The sequence below is a fragment of the Psilocybe cubensis genome, chromosome 3, assembly GCF_017499595.1.
Source record: "Psilocybe cubensis strain MGC-MH-2018 chromosome 3, whole genome shotgun sequence".
NCBI classification, from domain to species: Eukaryota; Fungi; Basidiomycota; class Agaricomycetes; order Agaricales; family Agrocybaceae; genus Psilocybe; species Psilocybe cubensis.
In genome coordinates this window covers 409,916-432,937 of record NC_063001.1, presented here as the reverse complement: position 1 = coordinate 432,937, position 23,022 = coordinate 409,916, and the positions used below count along the sequence as shown (strand labels likewise).

At 46.5% G+C, this 23,022-nt stretch overlaps 8 protein-coding genes across 8 annotated transcripts; 4 read left to right on the top strand and 4 right to left on the bottom strand.

Moving 5' to 3' along the window:
• Positions 1-464: 464 nt before the first annotated feature.
• On the top strand, positions 465-1,033 carry JR316_0002964 (uncharacterized protein; the record flags this gene model as incomplete). Its single annotated transcript, XM_047888747.1, has 4 exons — positions 465-551; positions 623-706; positions 768-824; positions 878-1,033. The coding sequence occupies 4 exons, from the start codon at positions 465-467 to the stop codon at positions 1,031-1,033; spliced, it is 384 nt and encodes a 127-aa protein (XP_047751121.1).
• A 1,795-nt stretch (positions 1,034-2,828) lies between these two features.
• On the top strand, positions 2,829-5,422 carry JR316_0002963 (Serine/threonine-protein kinase prp4; the record flags this gene model as incomplete). The annotated part of the gene is made up of 9 exons (XM_047888746.1): positions 2,829-3,217; positions 3,280-3,635; positions 3,693-3,976; positions 4,045-4,277; positions 4,330-4,467; positions 4,527-4,680; positions 4,733-4,847; positions 4,902-5,140; positions 5,219-5,422. The coding sequence occupies 9 exons, from the start codon at positions 2,829-2,831 to the stop codon at positions 5,420-5,422; spliced, it is 2,112 nt and encodes a 703-aa protein (XP_047751120.1).
• A 390-nt stretch (positions 5,423-5,812) lies between these two features.
• Positions 5,813-8,149, top strand: JR316_0002962 (uncharacterized protein; the record flags this gene model as incomplete). The annotated part of the gene is made up of 13 exons (XM_047888745.1): positions 5,813-6,027; positions 6,088-6,114; positions 6,427-6,448; positions 6,528-6,611; positions 6,761-6,834; positions 6,934-7,022; positions 7,101-7,362; positions 7,429-7,470; positions 7,529-7,590; positions 7,649-7,682; positions 7,827-7,846; positions 7,901-7,988; positions 8,047-8,149. The coding sequence occupies 13 exons, from the start codon at positions 5,813-5,815 to the stop codon at positions 8,147-8,149; spliced, it is 1,122 nt and encodes a 373-aa protein (XP_047751119.1).
• A 648-nt stretch (positions 8,150-8,797) lies between these two features.
• Positions 8,798-10,867, bottom strand: JR316_0002961 (uncharacterized protein; the record flags this gene model as incomplete). The annotated part of the gene is made up of 6 exons (XM_047888744.1): positions 8,798-9,425; positions 9,500-9,695; positions 9,744-10,422; positions 10,482-10,644; positions 10,694-10,733; positions 10,798-10,867. The coding sequence occupies 6 exons, from the start codon at positions 10,865-10,867 to the stop codon at positions 8,798-8,800; spliced, it is 1,776 nt and encodes a 591-aa protein (XP_047751118.1).
• A 382-nt stretch (positions 10,868-11,249) lies between these two features.
• On the bottom strand, positions 11,250-13,694 carry JR316_0002960 (uncharacterized protein; the record flags this gene model as incomplete). The annotated part of the gene is made up of 2 exons (XM_047888743.1): positions 11,250-12,812; positions 12,864-13,694. The coding sequence occupies 2 exons, from the start codon at positions 13,692-13,694 to the stop codon at positions 11,250-11,252; spliced, it is 2,394 nt and encodes a 797-aa protein (XP_047751117.1).
• A 584-nt stretch (positions 13,695-14,278) lies between these two features.
• JR316_0002959 (Putative bifunctional amine oxidase) lies at positions 14,279-16,406 on the bottom strand (the record flags this gene model as incomplete). The annotated part of the gene is made up of 5 exons (XM_047888742.1): positions 14,279-14,816; positions 14,866-15,368; positions 15,422-15,697; positions 15,748-15,818; positions 15,878-16,406. 5 exons carry the CDS (start codon positions 16,404-16,406, stop codon positions 14,279-14,281), a joined length of 1,917 nt encoding a protein of 638 aa, XP_047751116.1.
• A 1,250-nt stretch (positions 16,407-17,656) lies between these two features.
• Positions 17,657-20,268, top strand: JR316_0002958 (Pyruvate decarboxylase; the record flags this gene model as incomplete). Its single annotated transcript, XM_047888741.1, has 14 exons — positions 17,657-17,722; positions 17,780-17,821; positions 17,883-17,923; positions 17,988-18,062; positions 18,121-18,164; positions 18,219-18,318; positions 18,392-18,518; positions 18,574-18,897; positions 18,956-19,096; positions 19,160-19,397; positions 19,456-19,548; positions 19,605-19,692; positions 19,764-19,877; positions 19,950-20,268. The coding sequence occupies 14 exons, from the start codon at positions 17,657-17,659 to the stop codon at positions 20,266-20,268; spliced, it is 1,812 nt and encodes a 603-aa protein (XP_047751115.1).
• A 302-nt stretch (positions 20,269-20,570) lies between these two features.
• JR316_0002957 (5'-nucleotidase) lies at positions 20,571-22,439 on the bottom strand (the record flags this gene model as incomplete). Its single annotated transcript, XM_047888740.1, has 4 exons — positions 20,571-21,896; positions 21,952-22,049; positions 22,101-22,153; positions 22,210-22,439. 4 exons carry the CDS (start codon positions 22,437-22,439, stop codon positions 20,571-20,573), a joined length of 1,707 nt encoding a protein of 568 aa, XP_047751114.1.
• Between the last annotated feature and the right edge of the window lie 583 nt (positions 22,440-23,022).

Here is a 23,022-nt window from a genome sequence, read left to right as displayed (position 1 = left end):
AAGGATCTCGGAGCACACGGTATCCTTTCTTGTAACTACGCCTGAATTGAACTTGATGAAGAATCGATTTTAAGTTGAGATTTGGTTGAGACCTGATGCATGATGGCTTGTTACTTGTTCCCATGAGTCTTGGCTGGGGTTTTTCGAACTCGCTATAAAATATACAATAAGTAATAACGCGTCGAAATCACTATGTGGAGCGAGCTAAACGGAATACCTATAAGTCAACATATCTCAGATTCGAAGTTACAGGTTCTCTACAACCTCGTCTACTGACTATTACCAATCAAGGCTCCGGAAACTCGGCACCAAGTTCCCGCCTGGTCTAAAATAAACACGACCAAACATGGAATTGAGAAACCTGGACTGAACTCAAATTCTAAGCAACTTGTTCATTCATCTTAATCGTCTGTCAATTGTCTATCTTCTCTCCATAGGCAATTCTCCTTCATTGCATATCACCGATGGCTACAACCTCAAATATAATTAGTACTAAAGCGGTAGCTCCGAGAGGGAAAGGAAAACAACGCAAGCAATTTTTGGAGAAGAACGTAAACGTCATCCCTGATTTCTGTTTGGTCGGGACCGCCCACGGGAGATGCTCATCAGAACTTTGCTTTAGGACGCTCTTGCGTTGGCTGCCTCAATAGCCGATACTCAAGAGAAAATATCCATTACGAAAGCGGAAAGGCACCACAAACCCAGGGTACCTATGAAAACATTGTTAGCTTGACAGATCACATCATCAATTTTTTTGTATTCTCCAGGATGAATCACTGGCTAAACAGGAACGAAAGCATTCAATGAGTACTAAAGCAAAATTAGTAAGATCTACATTTTACTTCTCTATGCATAACATTGATTGACGAATAACCAGAAAGAGACCAAGGCGGCTTTGAAAGCCAAACAAGTCAACGCGAAAAGAGAAAGAGCAAAGTCACGGAAAGAGCGATTGAAACCGAAAGTTGATGTTGATGTGGGCGTAAACAAGCATGCATCTGGCAAGGTCCGCAAAACAGTGTCATTTGCCTGACGGGATCTGCTCGGACTTTTCGACCTGTGCTTTTCCCACTTTTTGGACACCTCGAGTCCTCGCACCAATCGCTTCAGCGGTTTTGTTTCGTGTTCGACGGCTACATTCAGAGCGATTCTTGGAACGCTTCCCGCATCTGCAATGTTCCGATATTTTTCTCCAAGGCATCAGGTTCCATGCTGCATGTTGCATGACAGGTGGAGATTTTTTTCGTGCTCCGCATAAAGTGGGGCAGAATCCCCGATATGAGCGCTGACCTGTATAGCCCAGACTATTCAGAAATTAATTTTGACTAGGTTATTTTATGCCTTCGATTCTACATGGAACTATTCCCCTCTCTCGCTAATTTTGCTCGAAATTGTTTCAATCGACTTTGAGGTCGGTTTACATGGATTTTTTAGACTTGTTACTTGATAGTGCCTGCGATGAGTTTCAAATTTACGATCCGATATGCGTGTAACTGAGGTGAGTATTACCCTCGTGCGCAAGTGTGTCTGTGTCGGGTGATGGGTCCAGTAGTTCGAGGGTTAACATCAGAAGCGATATTCTGGTGTAGGGCTATGATGGGAACTGCATTGATGCAAGGCTCTATAATCGGAGTACCACCCTCCTACCATCAACCTATTGGTTCTCACTGTGAGATTGTAGTATACGTCTTATGGTATAGTTCTGCACTGAATAACGGTACATCATGAACTAGCCGCCCTGACCTTGTTTAACGCGTAGAACCTTGCTGAGTGACATCAGCGACTGAGGCACTTTGCTGGTTCACTCACCTTTAATCCGATTAGTTGCCAACTTTGTAATGTTTCCCATGCATTCGCCTTGACACAAAACATCTTCAAGTTGAAGTGCAGTGTGATGCGCCCTAATGCATGTATGTAATATTCCAGGAATGTATCGATTGACATTAAAGCTAAAAATGGCTATTTGGCCGCGTCGGTGGCTCAAAATTTTTTTGTTCGAGGTCTTCGACCACCGGAAGAGGCAAGTAATCAGGATGATTCTCAGTGCTGACATGCAGTGCCCGTTGTGAACAATATGCAGAAGGAACATAGGTGATTTTTATATAGTTTCAATTCTCTACACTCTCACCATGCGCAAACTCACTGCAAACAAGTTTGACAGAGAACCCGTATACATTGCCACACCGAAATTCATCTCAGAGCTAATTAAATTAGGTGACCCATCCCAGCATAATACTGGATTTCTGCTCCCTCGTTTCGACATTTTGAGCTTATTTACAATTTCGACATCTTTCCTCTTTGTGCAGACAATTTCCAAACAACGAATATTTTGGCATTGTTAGTAAATTAGACATCACAGCCTTCCAACGAGTCCACGCCAGAATCGGGGCGTGTAACTGTCGGGAACATGGGGCAATGACCTGACCTGGCACGACTGATGGAACTCATCAAGTTACAGACTCGGATATTCAAGTACTACAGAGACGAACACCCACAGATGCATAACAAAATGTCAAATACTGTAACACGGAGGTTGTTAAGACTGACAGTAAATAATTAACCATCGGAACTGCCAGAGTCGGGAACGGCTTTTCACTGCCATGGCACCTACTTATGCATCCATGAGTCAGTCGGAGTCAGGTCGGAGTCTTCTTCTTACGCCGTGTCATGTGATGTACCAAACAATTGCAAGCAAATGGATTGCTTCGAATTGCGGGTAACGTAGACTTGGACATTACATCCATCTTTCTGCCAGCACCCTTCAAAAATTTTCTTATCTTTCTTCGTTTTATCGTGCGGTGCCCCGTAAACCAAATATACCTGTAAAGATGACTAACGTTGCATCAGGACAGAAGCGTCCCTGGGATGGTTCAGAGAATGAGGCAAACAAGAGGCCAAGAGACAAAGACGAGGCAAAGGATTGGCGGGATGTGTATCTGAGATCTCCTGGACGCAAGGCTTCGCATGGAAGACAACACAGTAACGATAGACGAAGTCCTGGACGCCATGATACCGGGAGTAAAGGTGGTGCGTCAGGAGGCCGACGGCGAAGGGGTTCCGACTTTCGAAGGTCGAGTGACCATCATGAGAGGGCCAAGGATGATCGGGGATACAGCAAAAATGAACGCCGACGGGATGATCGACAGAGGTCAAGGTCTCAGGTCCGGCGTAGTAGGAGTCGGTCTCGTGGAGAAATTGAAGAAAAAGAGGAAGGCGAGTAAGTATCGTAAGGCCAAAGTTATGTGTGTTGAAAGGAATGTTCTGACTCAAGTTGTTTAGAATATCTCCTCGAAGATCGCGCTCCCCGCCACCCCGACCGATGCACGCAGAAAATGACCAGCCAACAGAAAGAGCCCAACCAGAAACGAAGGACGTTGAAATGGAACTGGACTTGCCATCTTCACCACCTCCGGTAGAGGACGTCCTTGCTGCCCGCAGGGCCAAGCGTCAAGCCATTATGGCTAAGTATGCAGGCGTTGCCAGTGTCTCTACCAGCATTAGCCCTAGTCCTGGGCCTAGCAGTGCGGTCCAGCCGCCTACGCCATCATTATCTGTTTCTAATCCTGTATCACAGACCCCGCTTCGCAGCGAACATGCAGCTTCCACTGAAAATGGTCAAATTGATGAGGCGACCAGTATGTTATCTAGTGACCCATTCTTATTGCTACAATCTAACTCCCTTTGCCTACAAGTTCGACGAGATTCTGCATCGGTATCTCCGACTCCACGCGATTTCACACTCGCAAAAGATGGTGGAGAAGAACCAGGCATTGAAAATACGGGGGCAGAGCAATTTTCGGCTGCAGATTACGATCCTAGCCAAGATAGGAGGGAAGAAGAACGTAAACGATTTGGAGACGTTCAGCCAATTGAATTATCTGAAGAAGAAGAAGAGGAGGAGGAGGAGGATGTCGATGATATATTTGCTGTTGCTTTTTCTGACAAAAAGGCTCCCAAGAAAAAAAAGAAAGTGATAGTACGTTTATCTTCTGATTTCTGTTGCTTCGATGCTAATTTGCGTACGTTCCCTATTTTCACATCAAGAAACCGAGTGCACCCGCACTAATAACTACTGCTACTCTCGACACTGCAGCTGATCCAGAAGGATATTACAGTGTTATTTTAGGTGAACAATTGGATGGGGGCCGGTATCAAGTTTTTTCCTCCCTTGGTAAAGGGATGTTCGCCAATGTTGTCCGAGCTCGTGTCCTTCAAGGTGATTCCGGCGATACCGGGAAGGAAGTTGCAATCAAAATCATCCGTTGTCAGGAGTCTATGTCAGTTCTCTACATCTTGGGATTGTCATTGCATAATTGACCGTACAAATAGGTATCGAGCGGGCCTTAAAGAGGTGCAGATTCTCAATAAATTAAAGCAGGCCGATCCAGAAGACAAAAAGCATGTCGTCCGACTTGACCGAACATTCGAACATCGCGGCCATTTGTGTTTAGTCTTTGAGTCCATGAGGTATGTACTTTCTTCTATCTTAATTTCGCAGAAATCGGAATTCTGATGGACCACTCCAGCATGAATCTCCGCGATGTTGTCAAACGTTTTGGCAAGGATGTTGGGCTAAACATCCGAGCCGTGCGTGCTTATGCTCATCAACTATTTCTTGCCCTAAGCCTCCTGCGCAAAACTAACATCATGCATGCTGATATCAAGCCAGATAATATTCTGGTATGTAATCAGGCGTCATCTAGATTCATGAGCATTGATCAACATGATATAGGTTAATGAGCAAAAGACACTTTTGAAGTTGTGTGATCTTGGGTCTGCGTCTGATGTCTCTGAAAATGATATCACACCCTATCTTGTCAGCAGGTTTTATCGAGCACCAGAAATCAGTTAAGCGCTTCAAAGTATTGGTGTTTCCGAAGCGCTAACTTTCTGCTGTTTAGTCCTCGGAGTACCTTATGATTTTTCCTTGGATATCTGGTCAATTGGGTGCACCCTGTACGAGCTCTACACTGGAAAAATCCTCTTCCCAGGACGTTCCAACAATCATATGCTACTTCTGATGATGGAGCTAAAAGGAAGGTTCAACAGCAAAATGATCAAGAAGGCGAAGTTCGGCGACGTCTATTTCGATGAGATGGGCGGGTTTGAAAGCGTCGAAAAAGACCGGATAACAGGCAAAGTAAGTAACCTACACCCATGTTTAAACTCTTACGTCATTGGTCAACGCTGACTTGTGTGATCGTTTTCCTTTCTTTAGGACGTTGTGAGAAAAGTTCACATCGCTAAACCGACTCGCGACTTGCGTGCACGATTAATGCCTTCATCATCGGCCAAAATCAACGATGAGGAGAATAAGTTGTTGACATCGTTCATCGATTTGCTCGACAAATGTCTCTCCCTGGACCCTACTCGCCGAATCAATCCTAGAGAAGCTCTAGCACATCCGTTCATCCGTGGTTGAATTTGCAATGAACCTTTTACATGTATTATGCTTGTGTTTGTATGACTAGTGCTTGAGCGCGCCCCTCGAATATCGTATTTGCGTTATATTTTATCTGCTGCTACTATCCTTATGATGATTTCTTCCCTAGTGTTTGCTAGCAACGAAAAGAGAGTCCGCCAACTATTCTGTAGTCTCTATTTGGACGAAATACCATCGACTTTCCCATGGGGCGGTATCATCTGACCGATAGCTCCCGGCGTAGGTTCTCCTAACTTCGGCTTGGGTGAGGAAAGCGGAGTTGAAGGAAATTGACCTGTGAATTTTAGTAGTGATTGATAAGCCATAATTCGTCTTGAACCCAGGTTCTTTCCTTCCTCAGGCCCACCACCTCTCCGTACGAATCTCTGCATGACCTCAAATCGGTTGAAAGATATCGCATCACATATCTCTCCATTGCCTAGTACTTCCGTGGCCGAAATGGCCTTACCAACCTTCGATGAGTTGCCGCATTACAAGAACTTTCCCGGCTGCGCATGGGGTGTATGGGGCGCTGACGACCAACTGGGGACGGTGAATCTCTTGACGGAAGAAGTAGTTCAGCGCGCGGCCAAAGAGGAAATCAAGTTGAGCATAATGTGTCTTGTGAAATGGTTTTTCTGACAGTAGTTTCTACTGAAACACAGACTGGGAAGGACTGTGTCACTGAATTGGTGAGAATGATTTAAATCCCATTTTATATCATTTTTTTCGGGTGTTTGTGGTTTCGTTAGGTAGTTCCCGTCTTTCCGTGCAGATCGTTGGCGCGTTCTGTTATACTTTGATCAGCTTCGATCGCACAGGTTTTCCGCATGACACTATATATCATTCCTTTCCGTGATCCCCATCTCTGATGTGCCAAGTGATGTGGAATTTGTGGGATTCAGATGGGTTGAACGTTACTGGTACTTTGAAATATCACTGGCGCACCCACAACGCTATCTGTGCTGATTTACGAATGCCCTAACTCACTAATCATTTGGTAGGCCAATCAACTTCCCAGAAAAGGTATTACCCGAGCTATCACGCCCTAGCGCCCATTCTTTTATCGTCGCCATTACTGATAACGTTCCTTTATACACCGCAGCCATTGTTCAACCGCAAGAGCCCCGAGATTAAAATGATCATCAAACGCGATAATGGCATGCCGAGAGATGATGAGATCCATATAGTAAGCGAATCATTCTATTTTTGTTGTGCGCACATGAAGAGTTGCAAACATGATACATACACATTGGCGCCTAAACGTGTTACACTTTGGTCTTCATGACGTTATTTACTTTGGTGCCTAATATGGCTATTCATTGGTCTTGGTCACAGAATTCGCAATCTGGTTCGCAATGGGATGGAATGCGACACTATGGACTCATTGAACATGCTGTTTTTTACAACAAGTACGTTCAGAGCTCCATTGACGTTGATTGTACAGTTGACCGACATTTCTGTGACCTTTCCCTATCCGATGTTCCATCGCCGTCTCTGTCGCAATCTAGTACGGATGCCAAATCTCTGCCTGGTGGAATAATCCCTATATCTAATCCGAATGACATCGATCCGGCAATGTCCAGGATCGGGATGCAAAGTACGTTCTGTCATTTTTTCCCGGCGTTCCGTGTCCTCCCAATGAGCCCAAACAAGACATTAAAACCAAACTTCCTAGACTGGGCGGCGCACGGGATATGCGGGCGAGGCGTGCTTCTAGATCTTGTTAGATACTACGAGGATACAAACAACGGAAAGCTTCCTTATGATCCATGGACCACTTATGCCATATCGGTATCCGACCTTGAGGCTGTAGCCAAACACCAGGGCGTGAATTTCCGTCAAGGAGATATCTTACTTCTCCGTGTGGGATTTATCCAAAAATATTATAACGTGTCCACGGAAGATAAACATGCTCTGGCTCAGAGGCCAGAAACATTGTAAGTGGTCTCTGCCCGCATCGCGCTGTGTATAAATCTAACAAGATCTTTTCAAAAATTTCTCAGCGCAGGCATAGAGCAATCTATAGACATGAAGAGGTTCTTGTGGTAGATATCCAGAGACAACAAATAGTCTTGCATTGTTCTGATTCCTACCACGCGATAGGAATAACCACTTCGCCGCTATCGCCTCAGATCAACCCGCATTGGAGGCATGTTGTCCATCTTGTTGATGTATTATCGCTGACAGGTTCCCCTATGCTATTCTTTAAATATTTAATTAGAGGTGGCCGGCACCTCCTGGAACTTTGCTCCACCAGGTTAGGATGATTAGTTTTCTTGCCTTGATGCAGCTTTGACATCCGATAACATGGCATTGCGCGCTTAGACTATTCTTGGGTACGTCCCTTTCACTCTTGTAGGAAATATGAGGTGTAGAAACAAATAACCGACGTTTATGTCAGACTCTGGGGTATGCCGCTGGGTATGATGCATCCGCCTAACTTTTTGTATATTTCCGCTTACGATTATTCATCAGGGGAATTTTTCGATCTTGAAAAGCTATCCCAAACGTGCGCCGAGACTAAGAGATACACTTTCTTCTTCTCATCGTGGCCATTGAACATGTTTGTCTTTACTACTTTCTGTATGTCACAAGGATGAAAAACCTCATTACCTATATAGAATCGGGGGGTGCGCTAGTCCACCCAACGCGGCGGTAAGGACCTCTTCTAAGAATGTGCCATCTTCTGACATTTGTTCTCTCATTCTACAGGCATACTTTTAGATTGCATCAGAGGTTTTGTCAACGACTACGCCAGTTTTAGTGTTTTACAGCTTAGAAGAGCCAACCTCTCGAACAACTGTTTGCGATCCCTCAAAGTTTTCAGATCAACGATCGTTACAGAAAAGAATTGTATATTTTATTGCTAGCTGCCTCGAGTTATAAAAGTTATTGATATCCAATTAACTATGAGACCATAAAAAAGTACCCAATCATTCCTGAAGTTAGAATGGGCGAGGGTTGACTCAAAAAAAAATTACCAAGAAAAAAATGTAAAAAATGATGCACAGGTAAGCAAGCAAAAGGGGAAAATTATATATGCAGGGAACCCAAAAAGTAAGGATGGAAATGAATGGAAAAGGAAGAACGAGTGGCGATGTGCGTTATGCAATAATCGTGAAATATCGTGGTGAAAGTCGTTATATCGATGAATCATCCAAGGGCAGTAGTAGCACGAGTCTGTCGAGGCCGCGGATGCAGATTTCTTCGTCATTAATTATACATAAAACTATCCCGATTCTTTGAGAATCCAAGGGCAACGAGAAATGGTCGTCAATCAGGAATAAACAGAGATGAGCCCAACTATCCAATTGAGAAAATTGGATAGAAGGCAGGACATGGCAGAAAGTGGCACTGGTGTTGACACAGCTTTCATATAATCATGCTATGCCGCCTGATATCCTCCATGGCAGCTACAGCAGCAGTAGCTGCGCTCCTCTTTGGAAGCGCTTTCCGGCGCCCTTCTACATTGACCCACGCGCCTGAACCCGTGACTTTTGAGCTTGCACCGCTGCCCAAATACTCTTCGTCTGCTTCTGCACCATCACTTTCTTCGTCACTAAGAGCCGAGATCTGCGGCCGTGACCTTTTCTTCTTCACCGTGATGTTAGTGGCATTTGAAGAAGATGTTGATATTGAGCAAGACGATGTGACAGACACCCCAGAAGTCGTTGATCCTGTTGTCCGTGTCGGAGGTCCCGGAGAATACATTGCTGCAGCTGATCCAGGGCGAGACGGAGGGAGAGGGAAATGTTCGGGATTGATATAGTTGCCGCTGGTGCCTCGCAGCGGTAGGGGAATAGGTGCCGGATGAACACCGACGCTCGATGATACTAAAATGTTTTCTTCATCAATATCATCCTGGTCAACATCATTACCAGTAGACGACGATGATGATGGAGGCTTGTACGAAGTGCTTGTCATAACAGCGGCTGCGGAGGACCGCTTTTTGCGTACTGGTTCTGTTAGCCCCGGAACATTGTCAGGTTTCCGCATTTTCCTGGATTGTGTGGTCGGCTCGATGTCAGTTTGCACAGAAATGACGAATGTGCCAGGTATATAAATAGAACGTACGTATTAAGCTTTGGTTCAGCATAATTAACACTCTTCCTCGTCCGCCTCTCCCGATTACCGTTGGCGTTCTGCGTACCGTCTAGTTCGGAAGAACCGGTTGGTACAGGACTCGTCGAACCACGCGATGTGGGCGCTGACCCACTGGGAGATCCTGGGCGTAGGAATGTTTTTCCATCTGTATTTGTCTGTTCATAGACTACAGAAAACCATGAGATTTGATACATCAAAATACCAGAACACGCACCGTTGCTATCAATTGGCTGCAGAGCAGTTCGGGGGGCAGTAGTATCCTTCACCTTTGGCTTCAAAATGTCGGAGGAATCTACCTCTTCTCTGGGTTTTTTCTTCTCCTTTGGTGGCTTCGAAACAACTTCACCTTCCGGCTCTTCCTTAGATTTAGCCTTCCGTCTCTCCTTCTTTGGTGTTATGGTGATTTCCAACTCTCCGTGCACAGCAGCAAGTTCCTCGGCTTCCTCAGCTCGGCCAGCCTCCAGACGAATCGGTGATCCAAAAGCAGGACTCCCCGACCGAGGCACCGATAAAACCTCCGTATTTACACTCAACAAACCGCTCTGCCTGCGAATAGTTTTCTTAGGTTTTGATACATCGTTCGATCCGGTAGGCGTGGGTGAGGGTGCTCGGGTGGGTAAGGGTAACTTTGATGCTGATAGCCTCGGTTTCGACTTGGTCTTCTTTCGCGGGGGTGTTGCACGTTCCTCTGAGGATCCAGATGGCTCGTCTTCTTCGTATATTCCGGGCACGTTGGGGGGTCGCGAGATACGGTTCAACTGAGGTGAACTCGGGCTGACATCGAGCGCCGGACGTCGCGCGCGGGGTGAAGGAGGGGAAGGAGGGTCGTTTGAAACAGTGGGTATATTGTGGGTCTCGCGGAGATATATCAGATGTTTGGCGAGGTTTTGGGCCTGGGGGTGTACAGTCAAACTATCTGACCAGGTGGCACAGGACTTGACATGGGACTCACCGCAGTCTCTGCATCAGCTATCACTTTCTGGGACTTTTCCCGCTCCTTCTTGAGCTGCGCTGTCAGCGCGATCTCGGATGCCCGCAACCGAAGGTTTTCAACGTAGAGCGTAGATATCTGTGCGTTTAGTTCCTCGATGCGAACGCTTAGTGTTGAATTAAGCCTAGATAACGATCAGTTTAAGGAATTGGTATCGGTTATATAGTACATACTTTGTAATATGCTTATTTGCCAACAGGAACTTCTTCTTGACTGGGATATGCCACCAGTGTATCAAAACTCGTGTTCCGACCGCCTAAACGTGTCGCATACTCACAGTTTTCAAATTCTACCAGCGCATCGTTCTGTCTTGCACCCAGTGAGGAGCGCGACTCCCTTCTACTCATCTTGACAATAAGGATCCCGCTGAGAACGATAAGTACGAGAACAAGAGCATTTGTTTTTCGGCTGACATTGGAATCGAACAACGAGCGGTGTCACGTGCGTGCTCCCGTCGCGTTGTGCTTGTGAAGCTTCCAAGTTGAAGGTATCAAGAGAAATCACACCAAGTTCATCAGGGATAACGAAAAAATATTTCAAGTGCATCAATGAAACGCGCTGTTATACACATTTGATGCTATAAGGCAAATATATACTGCAAACTAATGTAAAAACAAGTTGTAACGCACAATGGTGTAATCGGAGTGTATCATTCATAAGATCCTCCTACGTATATACAGCATGACATGGCCGATATCATCAAGATGACCTACGAAGTCTCAATACAGATCAAGGACTAGACTCAGGATCCTTGAACCCATCCGCGTCCTCGATCTCATCCGCATAAGGATCCCTGATCCATCCCGAGTACGCAAGCTCAACATCCTGCTCTAGAAGCCGGTCAACATCATAAACATTCTTCGCCACACCGGATGTGAGCTGCGAGCTATACGCAAATGGATTGGAGCTCGTAACCGGATCCGTTTTTGGTATCTGATAATGTCGCGGCTGTGGCTGCGGCACGGGCGACTTGGACTTGCTGGAGGATGCTTTTGATTTCGACTTGGGCATCGACGTCGGCGCGTAAATGCTCTCCCAGCTATCTTTGGTCATTTGACTCAAATTTGGTGGGGGCTGACTCTCCTTTTCCGCTGAGACATTGTTTGCGCCAAGTTCATTTCTCAAAGCCGAGCTGGCGAATGGACCTCGATGCTGCTGGGTGGATGTAGCCACCGGGTTGAAAGAAAGCAGGAAGTTGTTCCCATCGTCGACGTTTTCAATTTCATCATCTTCTGAGTCAGAGCCTGCCAGCGACGAGAGAGACTTGGCCGGGGACGCAGCATCATCAACAGGGAGAAGATTGGGGTCTTCATACGCCATTACAACAGAATTGCCGTAAGGTTCGAACAAGTGGTGGTCCTTCTCCCTCTCGGGGAGATCATTGACGTCTGCATGCACCGGTTCTTGTTCTGCTGTATCCTTCGCTATTGTCATCACTGCATCTTCAACTACAGCTTCGGGGAAAAGGAACGGTGCAGCAGGCGGTTTTTCATGCACATCATCTCCGACATCGGAGTGTAATTCTTTGCCTTGTACTCCATCTTCCGCATCCAGGGTTGTGGTCTCCTTGGCTTTTCCCTTACCCTTGGATGCACTGGGAGGCTTGGAAGAGCTGGTCTTCTTTCCTTTCTTCGCGCTTGCCAGAAGATTAATGAGAGTGGGTACCTCAATGGCAGGTTGTTTCTTGGGACTATTCCCAAGATGATATGGGGACGCTTCCAACAATGGATCAGGGCTTGACTCGGATGTAGCTGCTACAGGAGGGTTAGCAACGGGAGGGAGCACAGAGCGTTTCGAGGTGATAGGAGTGCGAGGACTTCGAAGCACATTGGCGTTGTCCCTTCTATTGCTTGGAGGAGGTATCACAGGAGAAGATTGAAGTTCAGAAAGGGTGCGCGCTCTCTTCAATGCCCTTTCCTTGTTAGTATTGCTATCGGGTGTCGCAGGTGAAGCAAGGAGTCGCTTCTTGTTAAGATTGAAGACACTGTCGTCGTCATTTAGGTCGTCATTAATGTCATTATGGGGGTTTCTCTTGCGGGTAGGGGTGACGGGTATCGCAGGTAAAGAGGCAGATGCCTCGAGTGGTTGGCTCGGACTTGGGTGTTGACGACCATATGTCTTGGTCACTCGAGGCGAGGATAGAGGCTGATCGGGTAAGATGGAATTCTCAGAAGTTGATGGCGGGGCAATGTGGGGTATTGGATCAGGTTTTCGGGGATTGGAGGGTTTCGCAGCATGTTTAGGTGTCGATGTTAGGAGTTGAGATGGAGGGAAGGATGGAGGAATAAAAGACTAAGATACATGTTTGAGTTGGTAAAAAGTGTTGAAAATGGAAATACATACATGTTCTCCCAACTCAGCTATGTGTTTATTATGTGAACTTTTTGTAGGTTTAGAGGCACTATCTCCAGGTTTCTCCGGTGGTACTGTTGCTTTACCTGACCCCGATCCAGAGGGTTTGCCTACAGCAGATTTCTGAACACGTTTGACGACAGAGAATCCGAAGGGTGTGGAATTTTTCAACGGATCTGCGGGGACTGAAAGGATGCTGGCAGACGCTGCCTTGGAGCCTTTGCGAGCAGAAGCCGAGTTCGATACCAAGCTGTCTTGAAAACTGGGCTGCGTACTGGGCGTTTCCACCGTTTTCTTCCACTTCTCCACCTTTTCCTTGATCCTTCGTTCCGTCTCGTACCTCTTCTCCCACTCCTTCCATTCCACTTCAGTCTTTGCGTTAATCCAGCGCGCTCCAGGAAGCTGTTCCGCAGGTGGAAGATCGGTGCGCACGGCGCTCCAGCGGCCATCGAGACCGCTGGTTGAGTTCAGGCGCAGTAATTGTGCCAAAAACGTATATTTACCATCCGCCGAGTTTGCATCCGTGTTCAGCCATGCTTCGCGGACTTTCTTGCTCAGCAAAAGGACGCGTTCATTGTCGACCTCTGTGTTCTGGTCGCTGAGCGATAGGGATCGCGGTTGGTCTCGTGCAATCCGTGCCATTGCGTTGTGCTTCTGCTGGAGCCTTTCCATGTATGAAAGACTGCTGGATCCCTTTCTACTTGAGGATCCAGCTTTAATTGACGGCGAAAATGGCATATTTCGGTCCAAAGGAAAGACGACGGGAATAAAGCCTACATCCTTCGAGGTGCCTTGTGCTTTAGCAGGTGATTTGACAGACATCTCTGAAGGCTTTCTGCTATAGTACGAATGATCCGGTTATAAAGATATTTCTTTAATATTCATAGGCCAGGGAGAATAGAAAGGGAGAAAAGCAAGAGAAAAGACCAGAGAAGGAAGACGAGACGAGACAGTGTTGCCCAACCCAAGTTGAACCAGTTGGTATAGGGTTATGGTTACACGGTCACGTGTAGAACTTACATAATGCAACTACTATTATTTCTTGCCCTTTCTTCGCAAGTTCTTCATAACACTTGAGCCAACTTATCCTCTTCGAAGAGTAATTGATCTCACTAGAGATTCCGGGATAATCAGAAAAAATGTATTTGCCGACTCGCTGGGAAACCTACCACCCTCATACTACACCCCCGTCCGAGTCCTATCGTTCCATTCCAGTGGCATTTTCAGCAGCAAACGTCTCGAACTGCGTCTCAAACTAGTTGAAAGCCCTAACAATAACTCCAAACATCTTTGTACGTTCTTCACCATATCTTGAATTGACAAAACTGATGGTTTACATTCGATTTAACTCAATATCCGTAAATGCCTCTTTAGGTTGTGTCATACCACGCTACCTCAATCTTTCCCTACGAAGCTTGCTCCGTGACCTTTCCAAGCAAGTGATATAGGACCATGCTATCATCAGAATCAAACACCAAACTCCTGGGCACTTTGGAGCCCGCCTTGTACCACTTCGCCTTGGTGAAATGATCTTGCTCGATGTGGCCAACGGCACGATTAGCAGAGTCGATGGCACCAGCAACCCACGCGTGGTGGTGGCTGGCAAGCTCCCCGGCAAAGTGGAAGTTTCCATGACGTCCAGCAGGCTGCAAGATATCGGCGTACAGCGTGCTGAACTGTCCCGGCGTGAATTGTGCAAAAGCGCCCATGGTGTATGGGTTGTGGTACCAGTCGAATGCATGGAAATCGAGGGTATCATCGATCAACTTTTTCTTGAATTCAGCTCGCTTTTGTTTGTCAGGCGCGTGCAATATGGTGAGATCCTCATAGATCTGGTCCAGGAGAACCTGCTCGAATTTGGTTGGAGTTCGGCCAGGGGTTGGATGTTCAGTGCGAGATTCGGTGTTCTTGATCAGCGAACCGAAACGCGCGGCATCTTGGTCCCTGAAACAGTGCGTTTAGCGTTTTTCAGCTGTAAATGACAAAAACAAACCAATTGTAGGAGACCATCAGAACACCAGGCCCATCTTCATTCAAACCGTAACTGGGATAAACGACAACGCGACTTTGCCTGTCGGTTCGGCTCGCTCCTCCGGCTTGAGACGATTTAACAACATTCTTGTTCTCCCACCAGCGGTTCTTGAACTTCATCGCAATTTTTATAGACTGGCCGTAGTTCAGAGCTCGAAGGGCCTCACGTTGACCAAAGTTCATCTGCACGCCATCGGTGTCGATGGTGCGAAGGACAGAGAAGGTGACGGTGGAAACGACATGCGAGAAGTATTCGTCACCTTGGCCATGAATGCTGACCCTCATACGTTTGCATGGGTCAAGGGTGGTTTGCTCAGAGATTGCTGTGACGCGGCTGTTATAGGTCGGCTGAGTCGACAGAGTGCTGAGCATTTTTTTGATCAATCCTTCGCTGCCGCCTTCGATGCACCACCAGTCGAAATGTTCAGACCTGGGGTGATCAAAGGTGATGGATTCCAGAACTTCCTAAAGTACGTGGTCAGGCTCTTCAAATTAATAACTATAGAAATTGCACTCACTTCGACTACAGCCCTTGAGTAGCGTCCAGTTCCAGACTTGTGCTTCTCAATCCAATCGATGACAGTGGTTGGGAATTTCAACTCTGGTCCCTGAGCAAGGTACGAACGCGTTGATGCCCAGTCCCATTCTTTTAAAAGCTTTGGCCACTCTTCGTCAAAATTGGCGAGAAGCTTGGCACGAAGTCCGTTAAAGGCTTTATAGAAACAAGCATCCACTCCGCGGTACACATTTCCCTGTTCATCGGTGTCGATCATATCTGTAAAGTCTTGCGGGACCTGCAGAGACTTGTTAACAGTACATGGATTTCGAAAACATCAAAGCGTACATTTCCGATTGGAGTGGCTTCTTGGAAAAGGTTGAAGCCATCCGCCACCTGTCTCGCCGTGGACGTGATGTCTAAACAAAATATGTGAGTCACTATGCAAATAATACTTTCAATTGATAAAACCACTTACTATTGAAGTACCTAATGTTGTCGTCGAGGCCGTACACAAAAGGGATAAGTTCCCCGTTTGGATTCTGGTCATTTCGGAAGTGGAATCCGAGTTCTTTGAACAGATCGAAAGTGGGCTTGTTGGCAGCGTTATCAGGGAAGCGCATTCCTCCAACTTCATAGTAGTCATGCTTCCCAGCCGGACTCTTGTCATCGGATGGGAAGTGGTAGGTGAAAAGGCGACCACCCGGACCATCGTTGGCCTCGAAAATCTTGTAGGGTATTTGGAGCTTGTCCAGAAGCATGGCAGTCCTGAGGCCCGCCACACCAGCACCTATGATAGCGACGCGAGATGAAGTGATGACATCTTCCTGGAAGTCAGAGCGCAGTTCATTCCAGGAGAGCGATCCAGAAGTAAGCTTGTCTCCCTGTGAAATCTCCTTGAAGTCGAAGGTCTTGTTTTTTAGGTCCTCCAATTTCTGGTTGACGAAGTACTGCGTAGCTTTGATATACACAGAGGACGGATCTGATTTCCCAGCGGTATTGGCCATGGTAGCAATATCAGACGATTCGAAAGTCGGACTGCGGTCTTCGTGTTTGAGGCTGGAGCTTTTATACCTTTCCAATGTTCATGAAATTTTTCGTCTGTAGTTCAGGAAAGTGACTTCCGGCGTCATTCTTCTTTCTACAGCGCAAGTCACCAAGTTATTTTCGTATTTTAGCCACAACAGGTCCACAAGACTTCTTCGTTTATTGTGGCGGGACGTTATCAATTTCTTGCTCCTCATATCGCCACAATTCCAGCTGTCGTCTTTGCGTTTTCTCCCTAGCTGCCAAAATTTGAGAGCTAGAATGTTCAACCCCACCTCGTGTTTGGATCATCAGAATACATTGGAGTCTCAGCTGCGGAGAAAATGACATTATCTTTCATCATAATGATTATCGTATAATCGGGGGTCTTAAAACGCCTGAGATCATATACAGTTAATAACCTGTATCCCTTGTTTTTAATTGATAAGTTTCTTGGGAATTTGGAGAGAAACTGGCGACCCCTGGACCGCGTTATGATCACATCGAAATGAATTTTGCTTCCGAGTCACCGATGGCTTCTTTCCGGTGCTAATCTGACCTCCCCAATATCTCCAACATCTCATTTACTACATTCTTTAACTGTCAATTGTCCAGTAATACCCAGCGGCGTTACAATAGAAGTTTGTATTCAATGAAGGGGACCATCCGTACTAGTTGTAATAAGTTCGAGCTCCTATTCATCCATTCGTTCGTTCACCGCAAATTAGCTTGTCGATGTACCTCGTCAGGGCCCTTGACCCTGTCAAGTTTCCTTCTTCCAATCTCACATTTATCTTAGCACATAACTAATTTTCGTGCAGCTTTACATTCGACACATATATCTCCAACAAATGTGGAGTTCCATTGACCTTTTTAGGGCCATGATGTCAAAGAAGACCCAAATTAACTTGCACTGTTGCTTCTAAGTTGAGGAGATGCAGTGCCGGTGTTATAATCTCACCGGAGAAGCTGGAACATGTGCTTAAGCCCATGTACAGGGGTACAAGGAACATGTCACTTCATTGTTCACGGCCAGTCGTCAAAGATAGATAGACATTATCCACCATCGATTCATTCTTTTGTGGTTCTGGGGTTGCTTTTACGTAAGGACTTCTAACCAAAGGTGAGTGCGTCCACTTTGATAAATTAGCTTGACCATTTGCATTTATATTCCAACGTCACCCAGACTTTCCCCCTCAGTACTTCAGTCCTCATCCAATTTTCTTGATCTATGGCTGCAGAAGAAATTACAATTGGCAACTATATCGTTCGTAGGCTCGAAGAGCAGAACATTAGGGTAAGTACTTATTCCCCTTCTCGTGATGATTGGTCATTTGACAGAACATTGGCAAAGTCTATATTCGGAGTTCCCGGATCGTACCTTGCAAATTTCCTGGTATGTGTGTCATCAACGAACTGCTCTAGGTCAGATACTTAATACAGTCATTAATATTCAGGATAATGTAGAGAGTTCCAGCATCAAATGGGTCGGAGAATGGTGACATCATTTAGGCGCTCGATGTCGAGCAACTCTAATTTATTGACGCCTCGAATGTTTACAGCAATGAGCTAATTGCGGCCTATGCTGCTGATGGATATGCTCGCTACCGAGGAGGACTCGGTGTGCTAGCTACCACGTATGTTCATTACTCTGTCTATCTCCCTCATGCCACATCTTAAAACATTTGAATGTAGTGTTGGCGTTGGTGAGCTTTCTGCCATCAATGGCGTCGCAGGATGTGAGCATTACTCGACTGACTGTTTGAATTTCGCTTCTGACTCTTAGCGCAAAGCTTTTGCAGAGGAGCTACCTATCCTCCACATCGTTGGGCAACAGCCCAGTATTGATCAAGAAGAAGGGCTCAATGTTATACACACCTTGGGAGACGGAAAGTACGTCATTGAACGGCTCTTTTGCTCATACATAACAACCATTAATCTCGAACGCTACTTTCAAATTAACCAGATACGATACATTTGCGAAATCCACCACTCCATATATATGTTCCCAATTTTTGTTGTCGAAGAAGGAAATTGGCCTGGGCGTCGTAGACCAAAGTATTGACAAAGTCATCGTCGACTGCATTAGCAAGGTATTTTGCTCACAAGCAACATTCATTAATTGTAACAGAGCTGACGTCCTTTTAGTCCCGCCCCGCTTACATAGCCCTTCCGGCCGACCTCGTCGATACCAAAATTGTCACAACCCGGCTTCATGAGCCTCTGAAGAAGGAAGAAATCCCAAACAACAAGGACGCTGAGAGCACCGCAATCACCCACATATACCAACGCTTCACTGAAGCCTTTGCGGGATGGCAGGATAACAATGTCCTAGTAATTGCGGACGTCAGCATTAGTCGCCATCATTGCAAGAAAGAGGTAGCCGACTTTTTAGCGGCGACAGATCTCCCAGTTTACGGAACGCCTCTTGGGAAGACTGTCGTCGACGAAACGTCTCCTAGATACGGAGGGGTTAGTTTTTCTTCACATTGATAAACTGATGACATCAACTTAATAGGTTTTTCTATAGGTATACATTGGTGATCTGAGTGATGCTGAGGTAAAGAAGAAGGTCGAGTCAGCGAGGCTTGTTGTCTTGATTGGTCCTCTCACAACCGACTTCAACTCTGGAAAATTCTCCTATAAAATTAAAGACGAAAACGCTATCAAGGTATGTACATCCCCAATATCCACCTTGGCGGCATTTACTGATGGACCGGCCTCCCTTCAACAGATTCACTACGACCACACCGAAGTTGGATTCGCAAGTTACGCTCGAGTGGGGATGAAGGAACTTTTACCAAAACTTGGAGAGCGTCTTAAGGACTTTAAGAACCGGGCTAGCAAGCTCACTGTTCCCAAATTTGAACTTAAGCCAGTCACGGATTCCGACAAGCAAATCACTCATGATTGGCTGTGGTGGCGCCTCGGAGCATGGTTTGAGAAGAACGACTTGATTATCACAGAAGCAGGTACGCTTATAGCTCTCATACAATGTACACACATTAAATTTTGTTTGTGGCCTAATAGGTAGCGTTAGTTACGGTGTTCTCGACCTCCCTCTTCCATCAGGATCCTCTCTTCTTGCCCAGAAGCTATGGGCCAGTATAGGATGGTCTATGGGTCAGTTTATGTATAATGCGATGCTCGAATAATACACACTAAAATGTTAAACACAGGCGCGACGCATGGTGCTATGCTTGCACGCAGAGAAATCGAAGGTGCCCAAGCCCCAAAGACAATTCTATTTATCGGAGACGGTAGTTTGTGCGTGCACCTTCTCTTTCTACCAAACTTTAATTTGCTCACATCCATCCCCACTGATGATGACTCGGCAGCCAAATGACGGTGCAAGAAATTTCGGGCTTTATGCGTTCGGGTATTAACCCAATCATCTTCGTCATTACTAATGGAGGATACACGATTGAGCGACTGCAGCATAATGTGGAAGGGTCAGTTTTAACATTTAAAATTGACGAACCAATAGACTACCGTGAGGCTTACGCACGTTTAATTTACCACAGCGAATACCACAACATCGTCACATGGAGCTACGGCGACTTGTTAAAGGTTCTCGCCAGTACAACAAACCCAATAGAGACGAAAACGTACAAGGTATCCAAAGAGACTGAGCTCGGAAAACTTTTGGATGTCCAAAAGATCCGCAACAACAACTGCCTGCAGCTGGTCGAAATCGATGTGGGCAGAGACGACGCGCCTCCTGCCCTGCGTCGCGCATTGGGCATTCCAGATCCAGATAACAGCTCTGCAGATCACGGAAAACAGGGTGTGTTCCTCCCCAGGAGAGATTTCAAGGCCCCTTTGGGTATCATCGGTTGGTAGTTTGCTGCTTTGTTCAATGGCAGAGGAGCCTCGAACATTATATCACCTCTCGTACAATTCAAAAAATGTAAAATCTTCCGTGTGCAATTGTACATTCGTAGTTTTCGACTTTTCACTCGGTGAAGCCTGGTCGAGCTCACCGCCCTCCAATTCAAAGGAGCACATGAGCAACTCTACGAAGAATCAGGACTATTAATAATAGTTGTATTCTAATGAGCGAAAACGGTATATGGTAAAGAGTGGAATACCCCAAGGGTAGCGATGAGTTAAATAGGAATACAATACATCATCTCATAAATACCTTAAACCCCTTTCTGGGGAACCGTCTCAGTGGTCGTCGCGATTCGGCCATCGACCTTGTATGAGATGGGCGTAACGGCCCTCACATAATCCGCCCACACCTCGTCCATAGTGTCGAGGGAGACAAAATCCGTGCGTGCAGCCCAGAAATTGTCACCTCCAGTCGCAAGGTAGTCCAGTGTGCTGATTCTGTACGTCTTGGTGAGGACAATAGGTTGGCCTTTGATGCTCAAGGTGATGAGACGGCTCCCAACGGGATTGGCAGGGTTGTATGTGAACCGGATGCTCCTTGAAATCTGCACAAAGCTGGTCACCGGAGCGTCGGTAACAAGGTTCTTCTTCGACACGATGCCCTCGAAGATATCCCACAGCTGCGCCCCGGTGAAATCGAGCTCAGCGATACTGTTTCCAAAGGGGAAGCATTCGAGTGCTTGTTGCAGGGTGATGTTTCCCGCGTCGATTTCAGCGCGGATGCCACCGGCGTTGATGATCGCGCCGTCGACAGTGGGGCGGTAGTCCTCCATCGAGTCAGCAGTAAAAGATCCCAGGGTGCATTCTTCTAGCTGGCATGTAGTCTGAATGAGGGGAAACTCTGTGGAACCGAGGACTGTGTTAGCATAATCAGCAAATGCGCCCGACCATTTCTTGACCTGAGCCTTTAGCTTAGGCGATTCAGCGGTAGCGTTTGTCAAGTGAATAGGTGCCCCCTCATAGGAGACAATCTTTCCCCGTCTATCATACTCGACGTCGATGTATCCAAGGTACTCTCCCCATCGGTACGACGTGACGACGAAGACCTCGTCACCGTCCAGGTTAGTGGCGATAGTCGGGTACGCGCCTTGTGCTCCAGTCATATTTCCGAGCAAAGTATGCGAGTGTCCACCAATAATCAAAGAGATGTCCCTGGTCGATTTCGCAAGCTCGATATCTTTGTCGTATCCGATATGGGTCAACGCGACAATGCGGTTGATATAAGGATAGTACCTCTTGATGAATTTGACCGTGTTCTTGGCGGCGATCACTGGGTCCTCGAACGTGGTTAGATTGCTGGGACTAGAGATAGTCGAGGTGGTTTCTGTAGTAACAGCGATCAAGGCCAGGTTGTGCTTGTTGAAAATTTTGAACGGCGTCAGAGCTGCTGCGAGTTTCCGGTTCTTTGAATGAATGTTACTAGAGATAACTGGGAACGTGAGGTTGCGCAAGAAAGCTGCGAGAAGGTCGTCTCCATCGTCGAATTCGTGATTTCCAAGGGTCATCGCGTCAAAACCAAGCTGATTCAAGGTCTGAGCTATCTTCTCCCCCTTGAACAAGGTATAGAAGAGCGTTCCCTGAAGTTAAAACAATATGAGAGAGCAAGATAAGCAATTGGTGAACTTTACTCGCCTGAAATTCGTCGCCGGCATTAAGGAAGAGGGAGTTCTTTTTCGTTTTTCTCTTCGAATCGATGACAGTCTTGACCCTAGAGTATCCTCCGACGCAGCCTTATGTGCTGATTAGATGCCATAAATAGTGATCGGTCATATTGCACTCACCTTTTGTGGTGTCTGTACATGAAGAACCGCTGGAACGAAACTCGTCAAGATGACTATAGAAAAGCAGGAGTGAGGTTATTATCAAACACGGAGTACAAAGGAGACATACGCGTGAACATCGTTTAGATGGTAGAAGGATAGTTCGTAGTTGGCCTTGTTGACCGGTTTCCCATTAGGCCCCTTGCCACTATTAAACCGATTGCCACCATTCGCAAACCCAGAACCTCTCTTCTCGAGATAGCGCTTTGAAACCAACCGGTCGACTGTAGGCTCAGCACTAGCGACATGAGCGAAAGACAGAGCTCCAATAACAAGAGCTGCGCCTGTTAAAAGCATCATTCTTCTGAATCGGTCAAGAAGCAGAGAGATGGTGGGACCAGTCTAAGGGGATGTCTTCCGTCGCTCAGACTGGTACTTATTGAAAAGGCAATATCTGAAGGTATCCATTGAGAGGAGATAAGAACGGCATGGCTCAGCTCTTAGTGCTGTCATCCATCATGTTTCATTGCTGTGAACCATGCGCTGCTGTACGTTGGACTTGGCGGGGAACCATTCCTTCACTTGTGTTCAACACTTAAAGATACATGTGAAAAGGTACAAGACGGGCGCTTACTAAGAATCCGAATCAATGATCTTCATTCATCTGCGTGGCGGACAATGGGTGGATGAAGGAAACTACGAAAGGACGCAATACTAGTCTCTAATTATTATCGGGTTGGGTATTCTATTTGGAGGGCATCTCGTCGGCAGACTTATCGGTTCGCTGAACCGCGAATCACGAACCACGAACCTGTTTGCGCTAGGATCTGGACTCTATCGGTAAATTCTGATTTGCTTCATGATACTTCAATGATACCTAGCCTAGACTCGGGAGCCAGTAGGTATAACGCCTGGCTCGCAATTATATCCAAATGTTTTTTTG